This window comes from Schistocerca cancellata, chromosome 9, assembly GCF_023864275.1.
Source record: "Schistocerca cancellata isolate TAMUIC-IGC-003103 chromosome 9, iqSchCanc2.1, whole genome shotgun sequence".
In the NCBI taxonomy this organism is placed as follows: Eukaryota; Metazoa; Arthropoda; class Insecta; order Orthoptera; family Acrididae; genus Schistocerca; species Schistocerca cancellata.
In genome coordinates this window covers 113,149,072-113,173,041 of record NC_064634.1, presented here as the reverse complement: position 1 = coordinate 113,173,041, position 23,970 = coordinate 113,149,072, and the positions used below count along the sequence as shown (strand labels likewise).

At 39.5% G+C, this 23,970-nt stretch overlaps 1 protein-coding gene across 1 annotated transcript in view; it reads left to right on the top strand.

Moving 5' to 3' along the window:
* The window catches only part of LOC126100858 (integrator complex subunit 10), a 132,027-nt gene that overhangs the window by 34,228 nt on the left and 73,829 nt on the right, over nucleotides 1-23,970 (top strand). The window contains exons 5-6 of the mRNA XM_049911526.1: nucleotides 14,452-14,533; nucleotides 19,377-19,504. Coding sequence (XP_049767483.1) covers nucleotides 14,452-14,533; nucleotides 19,377-19,504 — 210 coding nt within the window. The remainder of the gene's footprint in view (nucleotides 1-14,451; nucleotides 14,534-19,376; nucleotides 19,505-23,970) is intronic.

Genomic DNA, 23,970 nt, shown 5'->3' with positions numbered 1-23,970 from the left:
AATTCACTGAGATCCTGCCAGTAAAGCCCAGGTCTCACGCAGTCTAACAATGTTTACACACAGGTAGTTAGTATGGACATATTTGGAGCTTAATAGTCACTGTTTCTTTCAGAAATAGAATTGAGCACTTTACATATGAAACACTGTGAGGCTGCATCACTCTTAATGAAGTACATACTTCATGAAACAGGTTTTATAATTACCAATGTTTTGCAGCTGAACCAAACCTGCACATTGTAATGGATACTGCTCATATCAATGAAATATGTCCATTCAGCCTTAATTAAACCAAATGTAGAAGGAACACAAACAGGTCCCACGGTTGGACTGTGCATAACAGATGCCAAGCTAATAGTGATGCTAGACAGAAGAAGATTAAATCAGAACTAAACAAACACTAAGAGCAGACTGACTGAAGTAGCATGAGTGTTGACCTTATAAAGATTCACTCCATGGTATTAATGAACTATGTTAATTTATAATAGTTTATAAATTCTGCAGGTTAGAAAGTTCGCCTTTTATTGGCTATTAAGCCTGTCATTGTGTTTTGTTTGTACGTTATTTGACATGAGCAACATCTATTAAAATATACAGTACTAATTTATGCCCATGCTGTGTAATCTTGGGTTTATGAACGTGGGGTTCATCTTGTGTGTTAAAATTTTGTAGTTTTTCATCAGAGACTCTTGCTCATCTATATGGGTGTCACTGGATTCAGAAAAATGAGGCGATCAAAAGTTTATCAACACATCCCAGAAATTTACAATAGTATAATTGGCACTGAAAGTCCAGACCATGTGATATCATTAATTAACACCATCCTTTGACCATTAAGTTTGGGCTAATGTAAATATGTTACTGAAAAGAGGAAAAATAGCTCTTTAATTTAAAAGTAGTGCCTCATTTTGAATCTATGTGTAAGTGCATAAGATTTTGCCTATGACTAGCTGCATAAAATTTTGTAACTGTGATAACTTTTGGTCACCATCATTTCTAATGAAACTTTTTAATTCATTACAATCTGAATAACCAACTGAATAATAAAGTTTTGCGAGGGAATTTGTTTCTAGAATTTTGATAATTTCCACACCATGTATTCAGTGCAAGAACTGTAATATCGGAATTTTGAAAGAAAAACTTTGTGAAAATTTTATATAGACCTTAACACATTAAATAGGATTGCACACAAAGTAGAACAGCGGGAGCCAACCTGTCTGTATTCTGGCCCTTATTTGCTGTGATTTAATCCTTCATTGTTCGTTAGCTCACAATTTCTCTTCTCTTAGAAATCATCCAATTTTGACAAATTTTTTAGGGATTGCTTAGTGTTAACTGTTGGAACAATGAGTAGTTGTCGGTTGCCCACATATTAAAGGAATAGTCTCTCTGGGGCCTATGGGTCATTTCAGGTGTCACATTTTAGACATGTTGCACCGGAAGAACTGAGGAGAGTTCTGCTACTAGGACTGTATGCTGGACCAGTCATTAAAGAGCATCTAACTCTCTACTGACATGCCCCATTCCAGAACTGGCCTAAGAATTCCCTGTTCAGTTGTGCAAAGTCTGCACAGTAATGACTCCATTATAGGCCACCACAGACTCACCTTGGAAACAACATGCTGTCTCAAGGCATGCGTCAACTGACAGTAGCTGATATTAAGAGTGTTGCACCAGGTCTAGTAGTTCTGTAAGAAGTCAACAGGGCGTACTTTTTATTATAGGCCACTAAAATGTTCCCAGTTAGGAGAAGTGAACTGTATGCTGGAGTGCCAAAACTGTGAACTGTTCATAACTTGGCCATGAAATGGTTCTTCTCTGATTACACTTCACGAATAGTTTCCTGCAGGAACAGTTGCTGCTCTATCTGTTCTTGTAAACTAACCTGCTTGGTTCTATCCTCCCACTCAGGGGGCAGCTACTACTGTAGAGAGTAAGTTTAACGGTGTCTTGGTGAGTGTGGTTCAGAGCTGACCTGTACACTTGCTGGTATCAGACACAGGGGTTATCAGCAGTGCCCTTACTGCCAATCCATTGCCTTTCTCTGTGTCGTTAGTAGCAGCTTTGTAGGAGGCATTACCTGACGTCCTATAGATAGGCCTGTCCGCACTATGTTCAGAAACTCGCCAGTCAGTTGTGCTGTGTATCATATGGCTGATGTTATCAACTAATCGTACTTGTCGCTCAGCATACTGCAACATCATCTTTCATCTTTTTTGCAGCTCCTAAACGGAATTTCTCCATCATTCCCTCTGTTAATTCAACCTTTATTTCTATTATGAAAGGGGTTCTGTGTGCCCTGAAATAGTCATACCAGTTTCTCCAACTCGTTCACTAAGTGTCTCGAGTGTAGCTTTTTGCTCCTCTATTTGGAAAGCAGCTGTCACAATGTTTCGTCAGTCCCCTGAAATTTATCCTCACATCCATCAATCTCGATCAGACTTTCACCTGTGCCTCCTTATTTGCCACAAGCACCTGATCCAAAAGCTCTCGCTGTTTTGAATACCCTGAGTTTGATTGTCTAGGTGCCCCGAAAATTCATCATGGTGAGCATCCTAAAATCGGGTTTTCATTGCTCCAGGTACTCACAACTGCTATTCGAATTTTATGTCTAATTCTGAGCTTAGCTTGTCACACTGTTTCCCTAATTTTTCTTCCAGAGATGTGTGTAATTCTCTACTTTGAGCATTTAACATTTTGTCTAACTTCACGATCAGTACGCCCATAGCTGCCAACAGCTGACCCGACATAGCCTGCATCACATCAGCAGCAACAGCTGGTTGCAAAGCAGTACTTGCCTTGGTAATGGTTGTTTCTGCACGTGGTGGTGTTGATGGCCATGCAACAGTCCCCTTACTGTCTGCTTGCTGCGACGTGTTGGTGTCAGTATCAGCAACAATAGCTGCACAGGAGTCTGCATTGGTGGCAAAGTAGACACCTCCAGCAGCGGTTGCAACATCAGTGCTGAACACACAGCTGGTCGGCATGCTGTTACTAGACAGGATGTCAATAGAAAGTGAGCCATTGAGCTCCGGGCACTGACAGTGCCCATATGTGCTTCAGCATTGGCTGTTACACTGCCACAGGTAGCAGGAATGGCCTCGATAATAACATTGGCTTCGGCGAAAGGCATTGTGTAAGACAGTGACCCTCATGGAGCATCTGACCAGTCCCTGTCTTTTTCAGCTGAGATGTCTGTGCTGCTCTATAATCTTTACCTTGTGCCAGAAAAGGTTGCAATGAGCAATGAAGGAAAAACAAAGATCTCTCTTCTTAATTTTTCTGGACTAAGAAAAACATTGCTCTTGCCATCTATAATGGGAATAGCACTAATGACTCGGTCAGGTATGGCCAACAGTGAATTCCATTTCCCATAGCCATGAGAAAAAGACACCTGGCAAAGACGGCCTAGTGGATTTTGTCATGTGAAACTGATTCGAGTCCTATCATGTTCGCCATATTCTGTAGCAACTGGAGAAGTTGAAAATCTAATAGCCCACCCACAATTCTGAGTGACTTGGCAAGCTACTGACCTACTGTAGGACAGATTATTAAAAAAAAGTCAAATGTGTGGGGAAAAGGCACAATAATTTAGCCCTGTCCCAAAACAGAGTGAGAACAGATTATAGGAGATGGACCACGAAGAGCTGCAAGCCATAGATTCTGAAATGAATGCAGCAGCAGGGGTGGCACATAGAAGCTTATCAGATTACTCCAGTGCAGTAGCTATACCGAATGCATTTAGTCCAGTTGGTATGACGCACAGTAGCACCCAGTGTAGTTGCTGCTAGTTTCCTGCCACATTGTACAATAACAGCCAGTCTTCACATGAGGTAGTTCCAAAGAATGGAAAACAACAAAGGCATTTGAAGATGACAGTAATTTCTGCTATTCTGCCATCTACAATGATATACATCCAAATTCTGCAACTGATTGCACTCGCATAGGGGCCAGAGGCCACCTCTCCATGCTTATGCAAACTGTGGTGCCACTCTGTAGTGTGCTTCCACGGGTAGCAAAAAGATTACTGTAGCAAACATAACCGCGGGTGAAGGAGGTACCAGTTGCTGTGCCCCAGGTCAGTGGGATGGTCCGTCTGTTTGAAGTTCAAGTTGGGAGGCATGATTTGATGCCATTTCTCCAAAAATGCAAACAGTTGGTGTTCCTAAATGTTGGCATGGCAATTGCTTAATTTTGAATGCAGAGCCTACAAATTCTGAGCATTTTTGCCATGTATTAGATTAACTAATTGAAGAATGAGAAAAGTACTGTGTCCTATCAAAGCTATAGTCCTCTAAGCAGGCAAGGTATTGGTGGGGTCTCTTGGCTGGAGAAAATTAATCTTGGTATATAAAATCATTAATTTAATTTGAAAGCATTTAAATTAATTAGCTGACATGTGCACATAGTGTGCACATAGTATCAGTCAACTCAGAATTTAGTAAGCATGCATTTATGTTATTGAAGTTACAGAATTACTTACATTTCATTCTTTGTCTTTGTGTTTGCTACTGGGCAGGATAGCTGGTGTGACATCCCCTTGTACAGTATATGCTTCTGAAAAGTGTTAATGGCAGCCTCCGCATAGAATGGTGATTCCCTAGTCCAGCTGCTGCTAACTGCAGTCAATGATGTGGGATGACACAGAATGTTTCAGGGAGCCCATTACTTGTACTCAGATGCCGGCACAGATGTGAAGTGATTACAATGTGCTAGGTGCACAGTACAGCGATCCTTCCCTGTGTCGCTCCGACAAAATCTACCAGGACCTTGATGAAGAGTATGCCTGCCCTCATGTTTTTGTGCAGTCCAACATAATGCTGTCACATCCAAAAGGGGGACCTTCAGTGATACGTCTTTCAAACTCTGTCAGGTGCTCATAATGCTGTCTCATACGAGTATGCAGCATCTTGATGTCTACAGTGCTCACACAACTTCTGACACTGTTCACGCCTCTTATATAATCTACCTGGCTGGCAACAATACTAAACATGAACAAAACTAATGCATTCTGGTGACCATTCTACCTGTTACAGTTGAAACTCTCAATCATTTACATATGCACCAATGGTGTGTATGTGTACAAAGTTACATTAACATCTAACCTTGTCTTCTGTTTTTTTTTTTTTTTTTTTTTTTTTTTTTTTTTTTTTTTTTTTTTTTTTTTTTGGCAGACATTGTATGTTATACTAATCTTGTAGTTGATTCATACAAACAGTGTCCCAAAATGGCAACCACGGATCAAAACACCAAGAAAGTGCTTTATATGGTAGGGGAGAAAAGGCAATTAAAGGTATATGAAATGCATGACACTGTAGAGATATCAGAAGAAATAGTATGGTCTATTTTATGTGAACTATGAGGAATCTTTGTGCAAAGTGAATGCATTGTTAATTATTGCTGACAGTGAGCAAATGAAAAATCAGTTTCTCAGGAAAAATTGTACCATTTTAAAAAGAACCCAATTGGTTTTGTGCACCAATGTATTGCTGCATATGAAACATGAGTCCATTACTTCACATCACATGTGAAAGAGCAGTCAAAGCAATGGGTTGAAGCTTACGGTCCTGCAACAAAGGTGAAGTTAATCTCATGTACCGGAAAGGATATTCTGTCAGCACACAGGTGGCAGGTGCCTTGTGATGAGGGAATGGATCCCTACTCTGAAGATTTGTTGTTGCTGTGACTTCACTCAGTTCACATTTGACTTCTCTCTGGACTATCAGTAAGCCAAACACTCGATCTCGTACCTCATTGCAACATAATCTACTGTCATTGTTTATCAGCTTCCGCTAAAGACGGAGACCTCGGAATACTGAGGTCACAACACAAACGAGGATATGACTCTAGTGAAAGCATATGGTAGCAATTAATTCTCCATAGCACTGCCCCAGGGGAAACAGTAATTGTGTAGAAGTCCACACCAGTGGACCAGCCCATAATTCCTTAGCAGTCTGAAGATGACGCAAGCCCCATTGCCAAAAATTTAATTAAACAGAACACTTGAGAAGAAATGAAATTATACATTCACAGGAAAATTTCCAATCTCTATAACCAGCATTTTCTGGTATGAAAAATCTGTTCTTTGTTTTTATAAACATAGAATTATTAACAAATTAGCTGGCATATGCTATGCAAGTCTTCTGGATCAACTAGAGGAAAAACATTGTGATAACAGACCGGACAATTCATATCCTGACAAGGGTGTTTCGGCAAACTCAGGGTATTTGATGTACAGATTGTTGGAATATCCACTTTGTTCACCATTTTTGGTACATTCTGTCTTGCACCTATTTCTACACCCAAAGAAATTTGTAGTTGGAAAGCATAAGTAATTTGACCAATAAAGACATTATGACTACTTTACAGAGTGATCTGTTGTTATTGCCTACAAAGATTAAGAGTGAGATCCACACTGAAAATGATCTGAAAGTGTCATTATAAGTTATTGCTGGAAACACCGTGTTTTAATGTATGGCCTTGTCATTGGTACTATGTACATTAATGCAACACACAGCTGCAGTACATTGGCATATACTGTTAACATTCAGTTAGTTGCTGTGGTTGACAGAAGATGATGGATATGGAAATGTTGAATTGACTGATGTCGCTTTGATTTACAGTTAGGAACATCAGAATTCTGCTGCTGTTGCATGTATGTCAGTATGTATGTATGCTGCCCATTTACCTGGCAGACGATATCCCACTCCAAGAACATTTGTGTTTGAGAGAGGCATAGGTCACTGTGCACCTGTAATAGTCAATGCTGCTAGGCTGCAGTGTCACAGGACAGTTGCAGTTGAGGGAGAATCTCTGCATTTTGTGGAACTCTGACTGATTACCAGTACTTTGAGATTAGATGCATACCTCAATTGTCACAGCAGTCTGTGTAGATAACAGTAAATGAACAATTACTGTATCCCTTCCATGTGCAATGAATCCAAATCCTGATTTTCAATGCCGTACAACATTTTGATTTGCTGCTGAACCAACACACCACAGATCAATAATTCCTCAGTAGAGTACTGGCAGTGGATGCAGCAACATTCACCAGAAATGGCATTTTCAGTCAAAACAGTTACCATGTTTGCACTGACAAAAATCCACACGCTATCTTGGAGGTAAATTCCCAGCATCAGCTGTTCATCAGTGTTCAGGCACTAATCATTGGTGATAGCTGTTTGGAAAGTTTGAACTGCCTGGATGACTATGAGGTGTCTACTACTTGCAGTATCTTCAGACATTTCTTTCTGGTGTATTGGAGGATGTTGCACTGGCGGCAATATGATAGAACGTGTGGTTGCTACATTATGGAGCCTATGTACATAATCAGCCTGCCGTGGCTCGATATTTGAGTGATCATTATCTCGGAAGGTGGATTGAATGTAACCTGTTATATGACCATCATGTTCTCCTGATCTCACACTCTGTGACTTCTGGATATGGGGCCACATGAAAGACCTAGTGTCCTCCCAGTGATGTAATATAAGAGAAAATCTGTGAAATGTAATAGAAGCTGTTGCAAATACAGTCCAGGATATGCCAAAGATTTTGTAACATGTCTGTCAGTTATGATTTAAAAGAACAGAGCTGTTTTCTGAATGCAATGACGGACACTTTTGATATCTGCTGTAGAAAATTTAGCATCCTGTCAGTGTCACATGTAATCTCTTAGTATGATGAATAATGTACCTCCACATCCTTGGAGTCTTTTGTGGTGGCAGCATTCCTGGGGAGGGGGGGGGGGGGGGGGGGAGAGAGGAAAAAAAAAAAAAAAAAAGAAAAACCTCTTTTCGGTTCACAAGCAACTTAATTTCAGATAAAATAAATTCTTCATTTGAAATGATATGAATTGTTAGCTGAGAAGAATTTATTCACGGTATATACGCGACAGTCTCGTTCTGTTACTAAGTATTCCTGGCAATAAGTTGTAGAGAAACTTTTAGTTTACATTTTAGTGTAGATTCCACTGGTAAACCTTGAAGTCCACAATTGTGGATCACCTTATATATGGGTTTTTGGCAGCCCTGTCAGAATCTTCCTCCAGCGATGGACTCTACTTGCCTGAGAGATTTTTCACAAAGTGCATTGATCTGAAAGGAGCTTACAGTAAAAAATGAGTGTATTTGATAACTAAAAATCATTATCTTTTATTATGAAGCTGAGAAAGTTTCTCTTTGCTCCTGTAGATTACTTTGATTGTCACTACTAAACATTTTACATGTCATGGACTATGTTTTAAATCAAATTACTTGTGAGATCAGTTAATGGCCTGTAGTAGAGTAGGAGGATGCGTAAGCTTAATTTGGTTAGAATATGTCGTAACTTTTAGTGTGTCAGTACTAGGTTGTTTAGTAACAAGGGAAATGAAGTTGAATTAATCACATTTCAAGAAAGAAAACACCAATTGCTTTTACAAAGAAGACTGTTTTGAGTACTTCACTGATATTTTTGGAAATTTAAAGAAATTCTGGTCAATAAACTGGGTAAAGAGTGAATTGTTAATTATAATCTTTGAACAACTGCTTGAATCTGCATCATGTCTTACATAACATGTTGGACATTCCAATATTTTCCTCACTGCTTCACTGTCTCAGAATGAGGTTACTAGTTTTTATACAATTATTAATCAAACTCTCACCTTAAATTATTTTTTCCTGTTCATTTTAATATTTCTTTTAGCCTTAATGTTCTGATTTGTCTTTCACTTCAGAAATAATTTATCTTTCGTTAGTTAACTGTCTACTTAACAAATTGCATGTTTCTGCTAAAGAGTAAAACTGAACAGTGTTTTTTTGAGGGATGTATAATGTTATCCCAGTTTGTTAAATGTTTATGGATGTTGAATTTTATTTAAGGCACAAAATTGCCAAGACTTTCATGGCTACTTGTTAACAAACTGCTTGTTGGCTTCTATCTTGAGTTCTTTGACTGATCTTTGTTTGATGATTCTTCTAACATTTCGCCAACACAAGTGCTTGGCATTGTCAAAGCTTCACTCTCCAGTGCTGGTAGTGTATTGGAGTCAAGGTCGCAGCTGCAGTTTATATGTACATGGCACGCAAACGTCCAAGAGGTTTTTTGTGGACAAGTCCAGGGTGGCTCCCCTCTTACTACCTGCAGCAGTCAATCGCTGCAACATGGAAATCCAGGGACCATTCACATTCAGGCTTTCTTCTTTCCTGCGGAAGCTGTTCTCATATTTGTGTATTTCTATAGCTTCTCTGAACAAGAGTGTGTGATAGGAGTTCTCTACAGCAAGAACTTCCATGCCAGTGAATTTTACTATGTGGTCTGTCTCACACAGCACATGTTCCACCACGGCTAATTTTTCCACCTTCCCCAACCTGCAATGCCACTTGTGTTCGGTGATTCTGGTATTGATTGATTGTCCAGTCATTCCAAAATAGACTTTTCTGCATGTACATGGTATGTGGTATATTCCCGACATTGCAAGTAGGTCCGTATTTACCTTTCCGAAACTGAGACACTCTTTACTCTTATGTGTCAGTTTGTAAATAGCCTTTACTCCTCGTTTGCACAGTATGCAGCCAATTTTGTCTGTCACTCAGGGAACGTATGGCAGAAAGGCCTTAAGTGACCTTTTTTTTCTGATGTGTTGCTTTGCCGAGTTTTTGATTTTGTGACACTTTTTATGTAACAGGTGGAGTATCCATTTCTCATCAGAATGCTTTCCAGTTGTTGCGTCTCGCATCTGAGGTGCTGCAGCTCACATATGTTGTAAAATACATGATTCTGCTAAAGAGTAAAACTCAACAATGTTTTGATGATGCCTATAGTGATGTTATTTCAATTTGTTAACTGAAAGCAAGGGGAAACTACGGCCGTAATTTTTCCCGAGGGCATGCAGCTTTACTGTATGATTAAATGATGATGGCGTCCTCTAGGGTAAAATATTCCGGAGGTAAAATAGTCCCCCATTCGGATCTCCAACCGGGGACTACTCAAGAGGATGTCGTTATCAGGTGAAAGAAAACTGGCGTTCTACAGATTGGAGCATGGAATGTCAGATCCCTTAATCGGGCAGGTAGAATAGAAAATTTAAAAAGGGAAATGGATAGGTTTAAGTTAGATATAGTGGGAATTAGTGAAGTTCGGTGGCAGGAGGAACAAGACTTCTGGTCAGGTGATACAGGGTTATAAACACAAAGTCAAATAGGGGTAATGCAGGAGTAGGTTTAATAATGAATAGGAAAATAGGAACGCGGGTAAGCTACTACAAACAGCATAGTGAACACATTATTGTGGCCAAGATAGATACGAAGCCCACACCTACTACAGTAGTACAAGTTTATATGCCAACTAGCTCTGCAGATGACGAAGAAATGTATGATGAAATAAAAGAAATTATTCAGATAGTGAAGGGAGATGAAAATTTAATAGTCTTGGGTGACTGGAATTCGACTGTAGGAAAAGGGAGAGAAGGAAACGTAGTAGGTGAATATGGATTGGGGCTAAGAGATGAAAGAGGAAGCCGCCTGGTGGAATTTTGCACAGAGCACAACTTAATCATAGCTAACACTTGGTTTAAGAATCATGATAGAAGGTTGTATACATGGAAGAACCCTGGAGATACTAAAAGGTATCAGATAGATTATATAATGGTAAGACAGAGATTTAGGAACCAGGTTTTAAATTGTAAGACATTTCCAGGGGCAGATGTGGACTCTGACCACAATCTATTGGTTATGACCTGTAGATTAAAACTGAAGAAACTGCAAAAAGGTGGGAATTTAAGGAGATGGGAGCTGGATAAACTGAAAGAACCAGAGGTTGTACAGAGTTTCAGGGAACAATTGACAGGAATGGGGGAAAGAAATAGAGTAGAAGAAGAATGGGTAGCTTTGAGGAATGAAGTAGTGAAGGCAGCAGAGGATCAAGTAGGTAAAAAGACGAGGGCTAGAAGAAATCCTTGGGTAACAGAAGAAATATTGAATTTAATTGATGAAAGGAGAAAATATAAAAATGCAGTAAATGAAGCAGGCAAAAAGGAATACAAACGTCTCAAAAATGAGATCAACAGGAAGTGCAAAATGGCTAAGCAGGGATGGCTATAGGACAAATGTAAGGATGTAGAGGCTTATCTCACTAGGGGTAAGATAGATACTGCCTACAGGAAAATTAAAGAGACCTTTGGAGATAAGAGAACCACTTGTATGAACATCAAGAGCTCAGATGGAAACCCAGTTCTAAGCAAAGAAGGGAAAAGCAGAAAGGTGGAAGGAGTATATAGAGGGTCTACACGAGGGCGATGTACTTGAGGACAATATTATGGAAATGGAAGAGGATGTAGATGAAGATGAAATGGGAGATACGATACTGCGTGAAGAGTTTGACAGAGCACTGAAAGACCTGAGTCGAAACAAGGCCCCCGGAGTAGATAACATTCCATTGGAAATACTGACGGCCTTGGGAGAGCCAGTCCTGACAAAACTCTACCATCTGGTGAGCAAGATGTATGAAACAGGCGAAATACCCTCAGACTTCAAGAAGAATAATTCCAATCCCAAAGAAAGCAGGTGTTGACAGATGTGAGAATTACCGAACAATCAGTTTAATAAGCCACAGCTGCAAAATATTAACACGAATTCTTAACAGACAAATGGAAAAACTAGTAGAAGCCGACCTCGGGGAAGATCAGTTTGGATTCCGTAGAAATACTGGAACACGTGAGGCAATACTGACCTTACGACTTATCTTAGAAGAAAGATTAAGGAAAGGCAAACCTACGTTTCTAGCATTTGTAGACTTAGAGAAAGCTTTTAACAATGTTGACTGGAATACTCTCTTTCAAATTCTAAAGGTGGCAGGGGTGAAATACAGGGAGCGAAAGGCTATTTACAATTTGTACAGAAACCAGATGGCAGTTATAAGAGTCGAGGGACATGAAAGGGAAGCAGTGGTTGGGAAGGGAGTAAGACAGGGTTGTAGCCTCTCCCCAATGTTATTCAATCTGTATATTGAGCAAGCAGTAAAGGAAACAAAAGAAAAATTCGGAGTAGGTATTAAAATCCATGGAGAAGAAATAAAAACTTGGAGGTTCGCCGATGACATTGTAATTCTGTCAGAGACAGCAAAGGACTTGGAAGAGCAGTTGAACAGAATGGATGGTGTCTTGAAGGGAGGATATAAGATGAACATCAACAAAAGCAAAACAAGGATAATGGAATGCAGTCGAATTAAGTCGGGTGATGTTTAGGGTATTAGATTAGGAAATGAGACACTTAAAGTAGTAAAGGAGTTTTGCTATTTTGGGAGCAAAATAACTGATGATGGTCAAAGTAGAGAGGATATAAAATGTTGACTGGCAATGGCAAGGAAAGCGTTTCTGAAGAAGAGAAATTTGTTAACATCGAGTATAGATTTAAGTGTCAGGAAGTCATTTCTGAAAGTATTTGTATGGAGTGTAGCCATGTATGGAAGTGAAACATGGACGATAAATAGTTTGGACAAGAAGAGAATAGAAAATTTCGAAATGTGGTGCTACAGAAGAATGCTGAAGATTAGATGGGTAGATCACATAACTAATGAGGAGGTACTGAATAGGATTGGGGAGAAGAGGAGTTTGTGGCACAACTTGACCAGAAGAAGGGATCGTTTGGTAGGACATGTTCTGAGGCATCAAGGGATCACCAATTTAGTATTGGAGGGCAGCGTGGAGGGTAAAAATCGTAGGGGGAGACCAAGAGATGAATACACGAAGCAGATTCAGAAGGATGTAGGTTGCAGTAGGTACTGGGAGATGAAGAAGCTTGCACAGGATAGAGTAGCATGGAGAGCTGCATCAAACCAATCTCAGGACTGAAGACCACAACAACAACAACAACAACAACAACAACTGTGAGCCAAATCAACTCAGACACAAAATGCAGCAGCTGGAAAGCATTCTGATGAGCAATAGATATTATACTAGTTACACAAGAAGTGTCACAAAAAAAAAAAACTTGTTGAAGTGATACACCAGAAAAAGAAATATTGTGTACGGCCTTCCTGTGATACATTCCCAGACTAATGGACAGAATTGGCTTCATATTGCACAAATACGGTGTAAAGACCGTTTATAAACTGGCAAAGAAGATCAAAAAGCATCTCAGATCAGCAAAGGAAAAAAGGGACCCACTTGCAATATCAGGAATATACCACATACCATGTACATGCGGAAAAATCTATATTGGAATGACTGGATGATCAATCAGTACCAGAATCTCCAACATAAGCAGCATTGCAGGTTGTGGCAGGTGGAGGAACTGGCCGTGGTGGAACATGCGCTGTGTGAGATGGACCACAGTAGAATTCACTGACATGGAAGTTCCTGCTCTGTACAGAAGAGCTTCACACTTGCTTGTTCAGAAAAACTATAAAAATATGAGAACAGCTTAAAGAAGAAAGCCTCAAGGTGAATGGTTCCTGGCTTCCCGTGCTGCAGCGAATGACCACTGCAGATAGTCAGGTGAGAACCACACTGGAAATGTCCTTGGAAAAGTCCTTGGACATGGCGTGCCAGCTGCATATAACCTGCAGCTGCAAGCTTGACTCCAGTCCAACACCAGCAACAGAAGGTGAAGCTTTGACAATGCCAGCCACTTGTGCTGGTGAAACGTCAGAAAAATCTTGAATCAAATGTTGGCCAAAGAACCCGAGACAGAAGCCAACAGGCAGTTTATTTATCAAGGCAATTACTCCTTTGAAATTCTTATGTAAGTGTTAAAGTTTTTGTGAAATTTGTACACTGTTAATTAAAATAACCTGCATTATTGACAGTGTGTAAAGTTTTCCCGTGTTGAAATAAGTTTTTTTTCTAAGATGGTTTAGAATATTTTCACAAAAGAGGGAAAGGTGGATGGGTAATAAGTTCAAGGAGCATAGACAACCACTTACTATATAAAAGAAAAGTAGAGGTGTGGATAAGCACATAAACAGAAGGTTACTGCCCATAAGGTAGGTGTGTGTGTGTGTGTGTGTGTGTGTGTGTGTGTGTGAGAGAGAGAGAGAGAGAGAGAGATAGAGAGAGAGAGAGATTTGGGAGGGGGGGGGGTGATGTTTGTCAGATAAGTGGAAATGTCTTTTGAAAGCTTATTTTTTACTTTGTGCACCATATTGATGTGTTAATGTAAACACCCATTGCAATAATAGGTCCATCATTTGACTTCCTACTTGGCTTCCTGATTAATGTGTCCACACAGTTATTAGAAGCGCATCTTTACAGTTGTTTAATTTGTACCACTCTATTGGTGAGGCTCTTGGGTGTAATGTCAGATGGCGTCACAGAAACATTTCACTGTTTCAGTAGAGTGCTTGTTTATGATCTTCAGGCAAAAACAGTGATGATGTGTTTCATTAACACATCTGACACTTTAACCTGAGAGGTTCAGTAACATTTTCTTTGACAAGAACATGTTAAAGAGCAGAATTTTTTGTTTTTTTCCCCCTTAGCCTAAACTTGTGGAGACATTGATGACCGCAGAGAAGCATTGTCATTACCAGAATGCTGTGAACTGTTACAGGAAGCTCCTTGGTATGACTTACAATTTTCTCTTGTAATTCAGTGCTAAAGTAATTACTAGATTCAGTGAAACTGTACATTAAATACCGTCCTTGATCCACTTGTTCAGTGTAACTGTACATTAAATACTGTCCTTGATCTGCTTGTTCTTTTGTATGTCTTGTGTTGTGTTTGCATTCATTTATTCATTCATTCATTCGTTCATTGTTCTCCATAGATCCCAACTAGAAGGATAACCTTCAGGGATGTGGGATGAGTCAAGGTATATGTTAACAAAAGATAAGAAAATCATAGGACCTTGATCTGTATACTCTATCAACAGCAAACTGTCACTATACTGCTTAATGCTGTTCATGCCTATGACAGCCAGATTTAGTTTCGAGTAAATTAGAAAGAAAGCTGTTACTTAAATAATGTGCTGCCTCCACAATTATACTACATAGCTGCTGTTTACCTGCTATTGGTAGCTTCATATTACTTTGTTGCAATGGAATTTTTCAAAGTCAGTGTTATTATTTACAATACATTGCTAATTCTTATGCAGATTTTCAATATATACCACTACTCCCCATGTAGCTAACAGACCTTTCCAGTTCTTGAATGTAGATATTGATATAATTGCATAATAACACATCTTTTTAATCTTCCTTTGAAGTTTTAGGAATCCCCAATTTCTTGCTGTATCTTGGGTGGAAGCTTATTATTTATCTTTCCATAAGAGTATACAACTCCGTTCTGCACCCCAGAAGAGGAGCTTAAGTCTGTATGAAAATTATTTTTGCATCCTCATTGTGATTGTGTAAATCACAGTTCAACTGAAATGTATTTTTTATTGTAAACAACAGAAACCATTAAGGAGCAAATAAATTGGGAAATGAATGTAAGAATTCCAAGATCCTTAAAAAAAGCTTCTGCAAGATGTATGGTTACCTATGTTACACAAAACTCTCATTGCTCACTTTTAGTGAAGAAACATTTTATTTATTTTAGGTACACTGCCCCATAATATGATTCCATAGCACAGCAGCGAATGAAAATATCACAAATAATCTAACACTCCTGTCTTTATGTCAACACAATGATATATGCTTCTAATGGCATAACATGCAGCACTGATCTTGTTATACAGCTAGTCACCAAGAAATTTTACATGCTGTATTTCATTCAGTGTATGACCATTATTATCTGCTTGTGGTGTTGAGAGACCATTAATAGTTATGTGAAACTGCATAACGTGCCCTTGCTACTCATTGAATAGTATAGGTATTAGTTGCAGACAGGCGCAATGAAAAAGAATGCTAGAAATATTTCAGCTTATGCACAAAGTTCTTATGCAGAAGCAAAAACTCACTGACATTCACACAGGAACAACTTATAAACAAAATGACCTGTCCTGTGTCATTATTATTTATCATACAAATGATCCATGGAGCATGAAAGTAACTGACTAACACTTGGGCAATATCTTTATGTGCTAAGATTATTCCTTCTTGGACTTTCTGTTATTTAATATGAATGTTTGTGAAATTAAGACTAAAACTGTTAGCGTTAAGCAACTTGTAGGTGTGTTCAGCTGTCATCTGAACTGCATCTACTATGGTAAAATTTGAGCCCATAATTTAAGTGATTGTGTCATCAGCAAACATTACAGTTTTTTAACTGCCCTTTAAAGTCATTCAAAGGTAATTTATGTTTGTCTCACTCTGTAACTTCACTTAAGAGAATTTCTATCAAGAAAAGTGCAGGAACTTTATGTGATAGAGTATTGCTTTACAATTGCTCTGAAACAATCACATATTGTGTTTCTTTGTTAACATGGATCATAGGACATTTAAAAGGACCACATGACCATTTAAAGAAAGTGCCAACAGTGTTTACACATTATGACTGTTATTTCCCACATTGAACAGCCATACAACACAGGAGATTAACATTAATAATATTATGACAAGGAAGGTTGATATTCACCATATAGTGGAGATGCTGAGTTTCAGATAGGCACAACAAAAAGACTCTCACAATTAAAACTTCCAGCCATTATGGCCTTAGTCAACACTAGACACTCATAGACGTGTGCACACGCGCACGCGCGCACACACACACACACACACACACACACACACACACACACACACAACTGCAGTCTCAGGCAACTGAAACCACACTGTGAGCAGCAGCACGAATGCATGATGGGAGTGGTGACTGGGTGGAGGTAAGGAGGAGTCTTCAGCAGGGAGGGGGAGCGATAATATGCTGGGGGTGGCAGACAGTGAAGTGCTGCAGGCCAGACGGTGAGCAGGGGAGAGGTGGAGGTGGTGGGGGGGGGGGGAGAAGTGGAAAAGGAGAGAAATAAAAAGACTGGGTGTGCTGGTGTAATGACGACTGTGTAGTGCTGAAATGGGAACAGGGAAGGGGCTGGGTGGGTGAGCACAGTGACTAACAAAGATTGAGGCCAGGAGGGTTACAGGAACGTAGGATGTATTGCAGGGAAAGTTTCCACCTGCGCAATTCAGAAAAGCTGGTGTTGGTGGGTAGGATCCATATGGCACCAGCTGTGAAGCAGTCACTGAAATGAAGAATATCATGTTTGGCAGCATGTTCAGCAACAGGGTGATCCACTTGCTTCTTGGGCACAGATTGTCGGTGGCCATTCATGCGGACTTGCAGCTTGTTGGTTGTCATGATTACATAGAACGCAGCACAGTGGTTGCAGCTGTGGATGTATGGGACACACTGCCAAACATGATATCCTTCATTTCAATGACTGCTTTAGAGCCTGTGTGATATGGATCCTACCCAACATCAGCTTATCTGAATTGTGCAGGTGGGAACTTTCCCTGCAATACATCCTACATTCCTGTAACCCACCTGGCCTCAATCTTTGTCGGTCACTGTCATCCATCCAGCCCCTTACCTGTTCTCATTCCAGCACTACGCAGCCGTCATTCCACCATCACAACCAGTCTTTTTATTTCTCTTCTTTTCCACTAATTCCCCCCTCCCCCCCACCTCTTCCCTGCTCACCGTCTGACCTGCAGTACTTCACAATCATGCACTGGTGCTGCTGCTCGCAGTGTGGTTTCAGTTGCCTGAGACTGCAGTCGTGTGTGTGTGTGTGTGTGTGTGTGTGTGTGTGTGTGTGTGTGTGGGTGGGTGGGTGCACGGGTTTGTGCACGTATGACTGTCTACTGTTGGTGAAGGCCTTAACAACTGAAAGCTTTATTTGGAACAGTCTTTCTGTTGTGTCTATCTGTGACTCAGCATCTCCGCTATATGGTGAGTAGCAGCTTTCCTTTTCTTAATATTATTTTATTCCATCCTGGATTTTCCATTGTTTGAAGGGAAAATATCGTGTGAAAGATCACAGAAATGATAGGTCAACAGGAATAAATGAAATATGGGGGAGGGGGGGATGTCCTGGGCTAGGTGGTAGTTTAATATCAACAAAACATAAAACGATAATTAACATATGCACCACAATTAACATATGCACCACTGTAATGGTAGTATTTTGAAAAGACTAGGTTGCTGCTCTCCATATAGAGGAGATGTTGAGCCGTAGACAGGCAAAGCAAAGAGACTGCTATATATTCTGAGTTTTCAACCAAAAGACCTTCTTCTAAACTAGGAAACACACACACAATCACACCAGCACAAAGCACATGCGCAACTGCGTGCATGCGCGCGCATGGCCCTCTCCCCCCCCCCCCACCCTCCCCGCCCTCCCACACACACACACACACACACACACACACACACACACACACACACACACACATGAGATGACTGTCTTTGGTCACTGACACAATACTGTGTATAGCAAATGTGCTTGATATGTGAATGGATGAAGCAGTCTGTGTTTGTAGTGAGGTTAAGGAGGATGCTATGGTGGTGAGGAGAAGGGATAGCAGGGTAGGTTTGGGGATGTACTGCTGCTTGTGGGAGCATGCAGGGATGTCGTGGGGACACGGTAGGGCTGCTAAGTGCAGTTAGAATGCTTTATTTGGGAGGCGGGAGGTGGAAAAGGTGAGAAGTAGAGGAGGGGGAAAAGACAAGCATGTGCATTGGTAGAATAGAAGGCAGTGTACTGCTGGTGTTGGTAAGAAGGAACCAGATGGCTCGACCTGCGAAGCAGTAAATGAAGCGAATCATATTGTGTTGGGCAGCATGTTCAGCAAATTGGTGATCCAGCTGCCTTGTGACCACAGTTTTTCAGTGGCCATTCGTGCAGACAGACAGCCCACATAGGAAGCAACACAGTGGTTGCAGCTTTGTTTGTAGATCACACAATTGCTTTCCCTGGTAGCCCTGCCTTTGATAGGATAGGTTGTGCCCGTGACCAGAATGGAGTAGGTGGTGGTGGTGGAAGGATGTGTGGAAGACTTCTTGCATCTAGTTTTATTGCAGAGATATGACCCATGACGCAAGGGGTTGGGAGCAGGGGTGGTTTAAGGATGGACAAGGATACTGCATAGGTTCAGTGGGCAGTGGAATACTACTGTGGGAGGGATAGTGGGTAGGATGTTTTGTGTTTCAGGGCTTGACGAGAGGTAGTCTAAACCCTAGCAGAGAATGTGACTCGGTTGTTCCAGTGCTGAGAGGTCTGCTCCTTTGTGGCTGGATAGTGGGAATGTGCAGGTGGTGGGTGACTGGAAAAGATTAGCACAAAGATTTAACATACCATGTGTTGAAGCATACATTATTCTAGAGAGTAAGGACATGGCATCTCATGAAACAATTTGTATGTGTCATATATTGTAAACTGTAATTACATGTGCTGTTTCTTGTTTGTTGTTTCTTTATTTGTAAATTTTTATGCAGTTATAATGTATTGAATCTGGTATTTGCTTTTCAGTTTATGATCTGCTGCCTTTGCTTGGGACCAGCCAAGTTGATTTGCCTCCAAAACATCTTTTCCGAATGCTGCAGAAGTCTATTGAGTTCTATCTGGCTTACCTCATGCTACCAAATAAGTCAATACCGGTAATCAGCATTTGAGTAAATTTATTGAAATTTATTTGTGTGTAACAAGTATATGCTCAGCAACAGCAAATACCTTGGGAAAGAAACTGTGTACAGTATTATAGATCACAAAAAAAAAAAAAGAATTGCTTGTAAATGAAGCCAGTGATACGCTGTTTAAAACTGACAAGATTTTTGCTTCCATTATGTGCACAGTCAGAACTTGAGTAAGGCAAATGCCTGTGCGTGTTCGTCAAACTGTGAGTCCAGTGTGTCCAGTAAAGTCTACGGTGTGGCCATAGTGAACCTCCTTTCAAGCACACAGACAGGAAGAGGGCCTCCTCACTCATGTTCACATAGAACACAGCCCTGTGGTGCATGGCTTCATGCTCTGGTGAGAGAACCCTCCTATGTGTGGTGCATGTGGCGTGCAGATCACAGTGCGCCACATATCAGTAGACTAACAATGAAAACAATCAATTATTGATAAAATTATTTAATTGGATCGTTAAAAAGCTCGTTCTTCAGGCAGAAGGATTGAAGGGGAAGGAAGAAGGGTGAATAAAAAGTAGACTGTATTTTGTATTCAGACAAGAGGACAGCAGAAGTGATCAGCCAGCCACATATTCCAGTGAATCTACTTTAGTTTTCCTCTTGTCTTACATGTGCTTTACTTGAAAGTTTTAGAACATCTGACCATTTTTAACATTGTCTTACATGATGTGTGACTGTGTAATTTTATGTCAGATTGCTTTTTCTTTCTTTTATCGTAAACACATTCATTTCTCCTAATTTTTGTATGGACACTGAGAATCTCATTGTGGAGTGCCCCAACCCAGAAACCACCACCACATTTATTGTGTATCCATTTGTGGAAGGAGCTACATGATGTAATGGAAAATGTGTTTATACTGAGAGAAGAATGATGTGAAATTAATTACTTATATACATGATTGTAAAACTTGTTTCATCCTTCATTGTAGCCATAATGCAAAGGGGAGAGGGCTAAAAAGTTTTGCTGTGTTTCCTATAATCTTCTCGATTGCTTTCATCTTGTCTCTTGAACTTTTGCAACCTTTCTTCTACATCATAGCAAAACATAAGATAAGATACTTTATTGTCACATAACATGTTTTTATACAATCATTCGATTGAGAACATTGGTGACTCGTCAGTCTTTAACCTAAGTTGTTACAGTATTTTATATACTACAGGAAATACGTCATACATACATTGCTTATTATAATAAAAATACAACATTATATTTTAAATCTTTTCGTAACTCATCGAATCATTACTATAGCCTTCACACACCTATATGAAGTATGGATGTACTGAACGGGATACAAACCGCCATATAATTCTATATATAAACAGACACAAGCAGACATTTGTCTGCTTGTGTCTGTGTACATGCGGATGGATATGTGTGTGTGTGCGAGTGTATACCTGTCCTTTTTTCCCCCTAAAGTAAGTCTTTCCGCTCCCGGGATTGGAATGACTCCTTACCCTCTCCCTTAAAACCCACATCCTTTCATCTTTCCCTCTCCTTCCCTCTTTCCTGACGAAGCAACCGTTTGTTGCGAAAGCTTGAATTTTGTGTGTATGTTTGTGTGTCTATCGACCTGCCAGCGCTTTTGTTCGGTAAGTCTCATCATTTTTGTTTTTAGATATATATTTTTACCACGTGGAATGTTTCCCTCTATTATATTTATATATAAACATGAATATAAAGTGAACATGTATACTTTATATCTATATGGCTTCGAAAGTATACCATTTGTACTTGCATCTTTACTCCCTATTCCTATTTATAAATTCTTCTAAACTGTAATATTGCTTTATATTCATTTAGAAATTCTTCTAGACTCTAATAACATTTACTTTTTAGGTATGTGCCAATGGTTCCCAATGTGGATTCACCAAATATTGACCTTATCTTATTTCTGATCTTCAGAGCCATGTAATATGGAGTATTTTCATATACTGTGAGTCAGTGACAAGGTAGCATGTATTTCAATTTATGTCTAGTTTCATAGGCATGTGTGAATGTATTTCCTTCAAACAGATGTGAGTTTTTCGGTTCAAAGAGAAGTATTTCATATATGAAGATGAAGATGGAAGGGATTGTCATGAAGTCCAGGCTTTTGAATAGTGGTTTGCATGAATGTCTACTATTGGTTCCTATCATTGCTCTGATTTTTTTTGAAGATTCGAAGGAGGTTTGTCTTTTCAGCACCCCAAAATATTATTCCATATCTTATAAGTGTCATGAAATATGCATGGTATACAGTTTTCTTCACTGTTAAATCCGTTACTTTGTGTAGTACCCTCATTGCATAAACTAAACTATTTAATCTCTTCAGTAAACTGTCCACATGGTCAGTCCATTGCAAGTTTTTATTTAAAGTTATCCCAAGAAATTTTAGAGAATCAACTGTGGTCAGTTCTTTACCTGAATATTCTATTTGTGATATACATTCAGTAGTTTGTTTGGTCCTGAAGTGTATGATATGGGTTTTTTCAAGATTTAATTTCATAGCATTATCTTTTATCCATTGTTAAAGTTCTTGTAGAGTTTGTTTCGTGGTCCTTACTAATTTGTCAGTGTTTTTGCAGCGGACTACAGCAGGTGAGTCATCTGCGTAAAGTATTGTATCTGTATTTACTTTGCTAGGCATGTCATTTATGTAATATAAGAACAGAAGTGGTCCTAATATCGAGCCCTGAGGCACGCCTGCTTGAATTTCTTTCCAGCTAGAGCAAGTTTTCTCTCCCTTTTGATGTATCACCACCCTTTGGTATCTGTTTTTGAGATAAGATGAAACCATCTTATAGATTTTCCATGGAAGCCATAGGTACCCAATTTTTGGAGCAGTAGCTTATGGTTTACTGTGTCAAATGCCTTTGAGAGGTCACAAAAAATACCAGATACACTTTGTTTGTTGTCAAGGCATTTACTTACTTTGGAGATTAGTTCATTTACAGCTTGTAAAGTGTTTCGTGCCTTCCTAAACCCATATTGGTTATTGAGAATAATATTACCTTCCGTATTGTACTTTTCTAATTGATTACATACTATTCGTTCAACTGTTTTAGAGAAAACTGGGAGTATAGACACTGGGCGGAAATTTACTAAATCATCTTGTTTTCCCTTTTTGTAGACTGGACAGACTTCAGCATATTTCAGTCTGTCTGGAAAGCAGCCCTCATCAAATGATTGGTTTATTATTTTACAGAGTTGAGGTGCAATGCTGTCACTTCCTGCCTTTATGATATTTGTTGGAATTTCATCCCAGCCCACAGATTTAAGATTTTTTAGGGATTGTATGATGTTAGCTACTTCATGACATGATACTGCAGTAAATTTAAACTCTCTTGATTCCTGCAGTACTGCATCAGGTCTTATTTGTGGAAGTAAGAAGTTATGAATTTTGTTTGTGGTTATGAAGTACTTATTAAATTCTTCACAGATGTGCCAAGTGTTAGTAACAGTATTCCCACCAATTTCTAGTTTGTAATTAAAATGTTTTATTTCTTCAGTACCTGTTTCTTTCTTGACAACCTGCCATACTGCTTTTGATTTATTTAAGGCATTAGCTATATATTTACTGTTTGCCAATTGTTTTGCTTGTTTAACTACCCGATCAAATATTTTTTTGTATTTGATTTTTTACCTAATAAATTCAGCATCACGGTTGGTTTTCGCTTCCTTCTGCATTTCCCTCTTTCTAATGCTAGAGATCCTGATACCTTCCGTAATCCATGTCTTACTTTTATTGTATTTATCATTTGTTGATATGAGGGGAAAGCATTCATTGAAAATGTTCTTGAATTCAGATATGAAAGTGTTGTAATTATTGTTTACTGAACAATGGTTGCTGAAGGTCCAATGGGTTTCCTTTAATTTCAAGATAAATGTGTTTATATTTGGCTGGCTGAAATTTCTGACCAAGTTCATTGTGGGCCTATATGTTTTGTCTATGTATGGCAATGACATAAATAGTGCTGAGTGATCAGATATTCCTAAGTCTAATACATGTTTTTGTGTATTCCCATAATTTTTGCTGCTCACTATATTATCAATGCTTGTGGCAGAAGTGGCTGTTACCCTGGTGTACCCAGTAAAATTTAATGTTAAGCCGTTTGTAGCCAACAAATCCTTCAGGGTGGTAACAAATCTGTTTTCGTCTCTTATATCTATATTAAAATCAGAGCAAATTACAATGTGTTTATATGGTTTCCCTACCGGCAACCTACTTAGCAGAGTTTCAAATTTCTCTAGAAATGGCCTAGTAGCCCGATATTCCGGGACATGATATATGCTTATGATTAGTAAACCGTATTCAGACAGCTCAATGCACCAGCTTTCGAATACCTCATTTAAACAATCGAATGTCGTTTTGGCTTCGAAGTTGTGTGTCTGTTCAACTAATGTACATGATCCCCCATACCCCTTTTTCCTGCAAAACTCGATGCTAACTTGT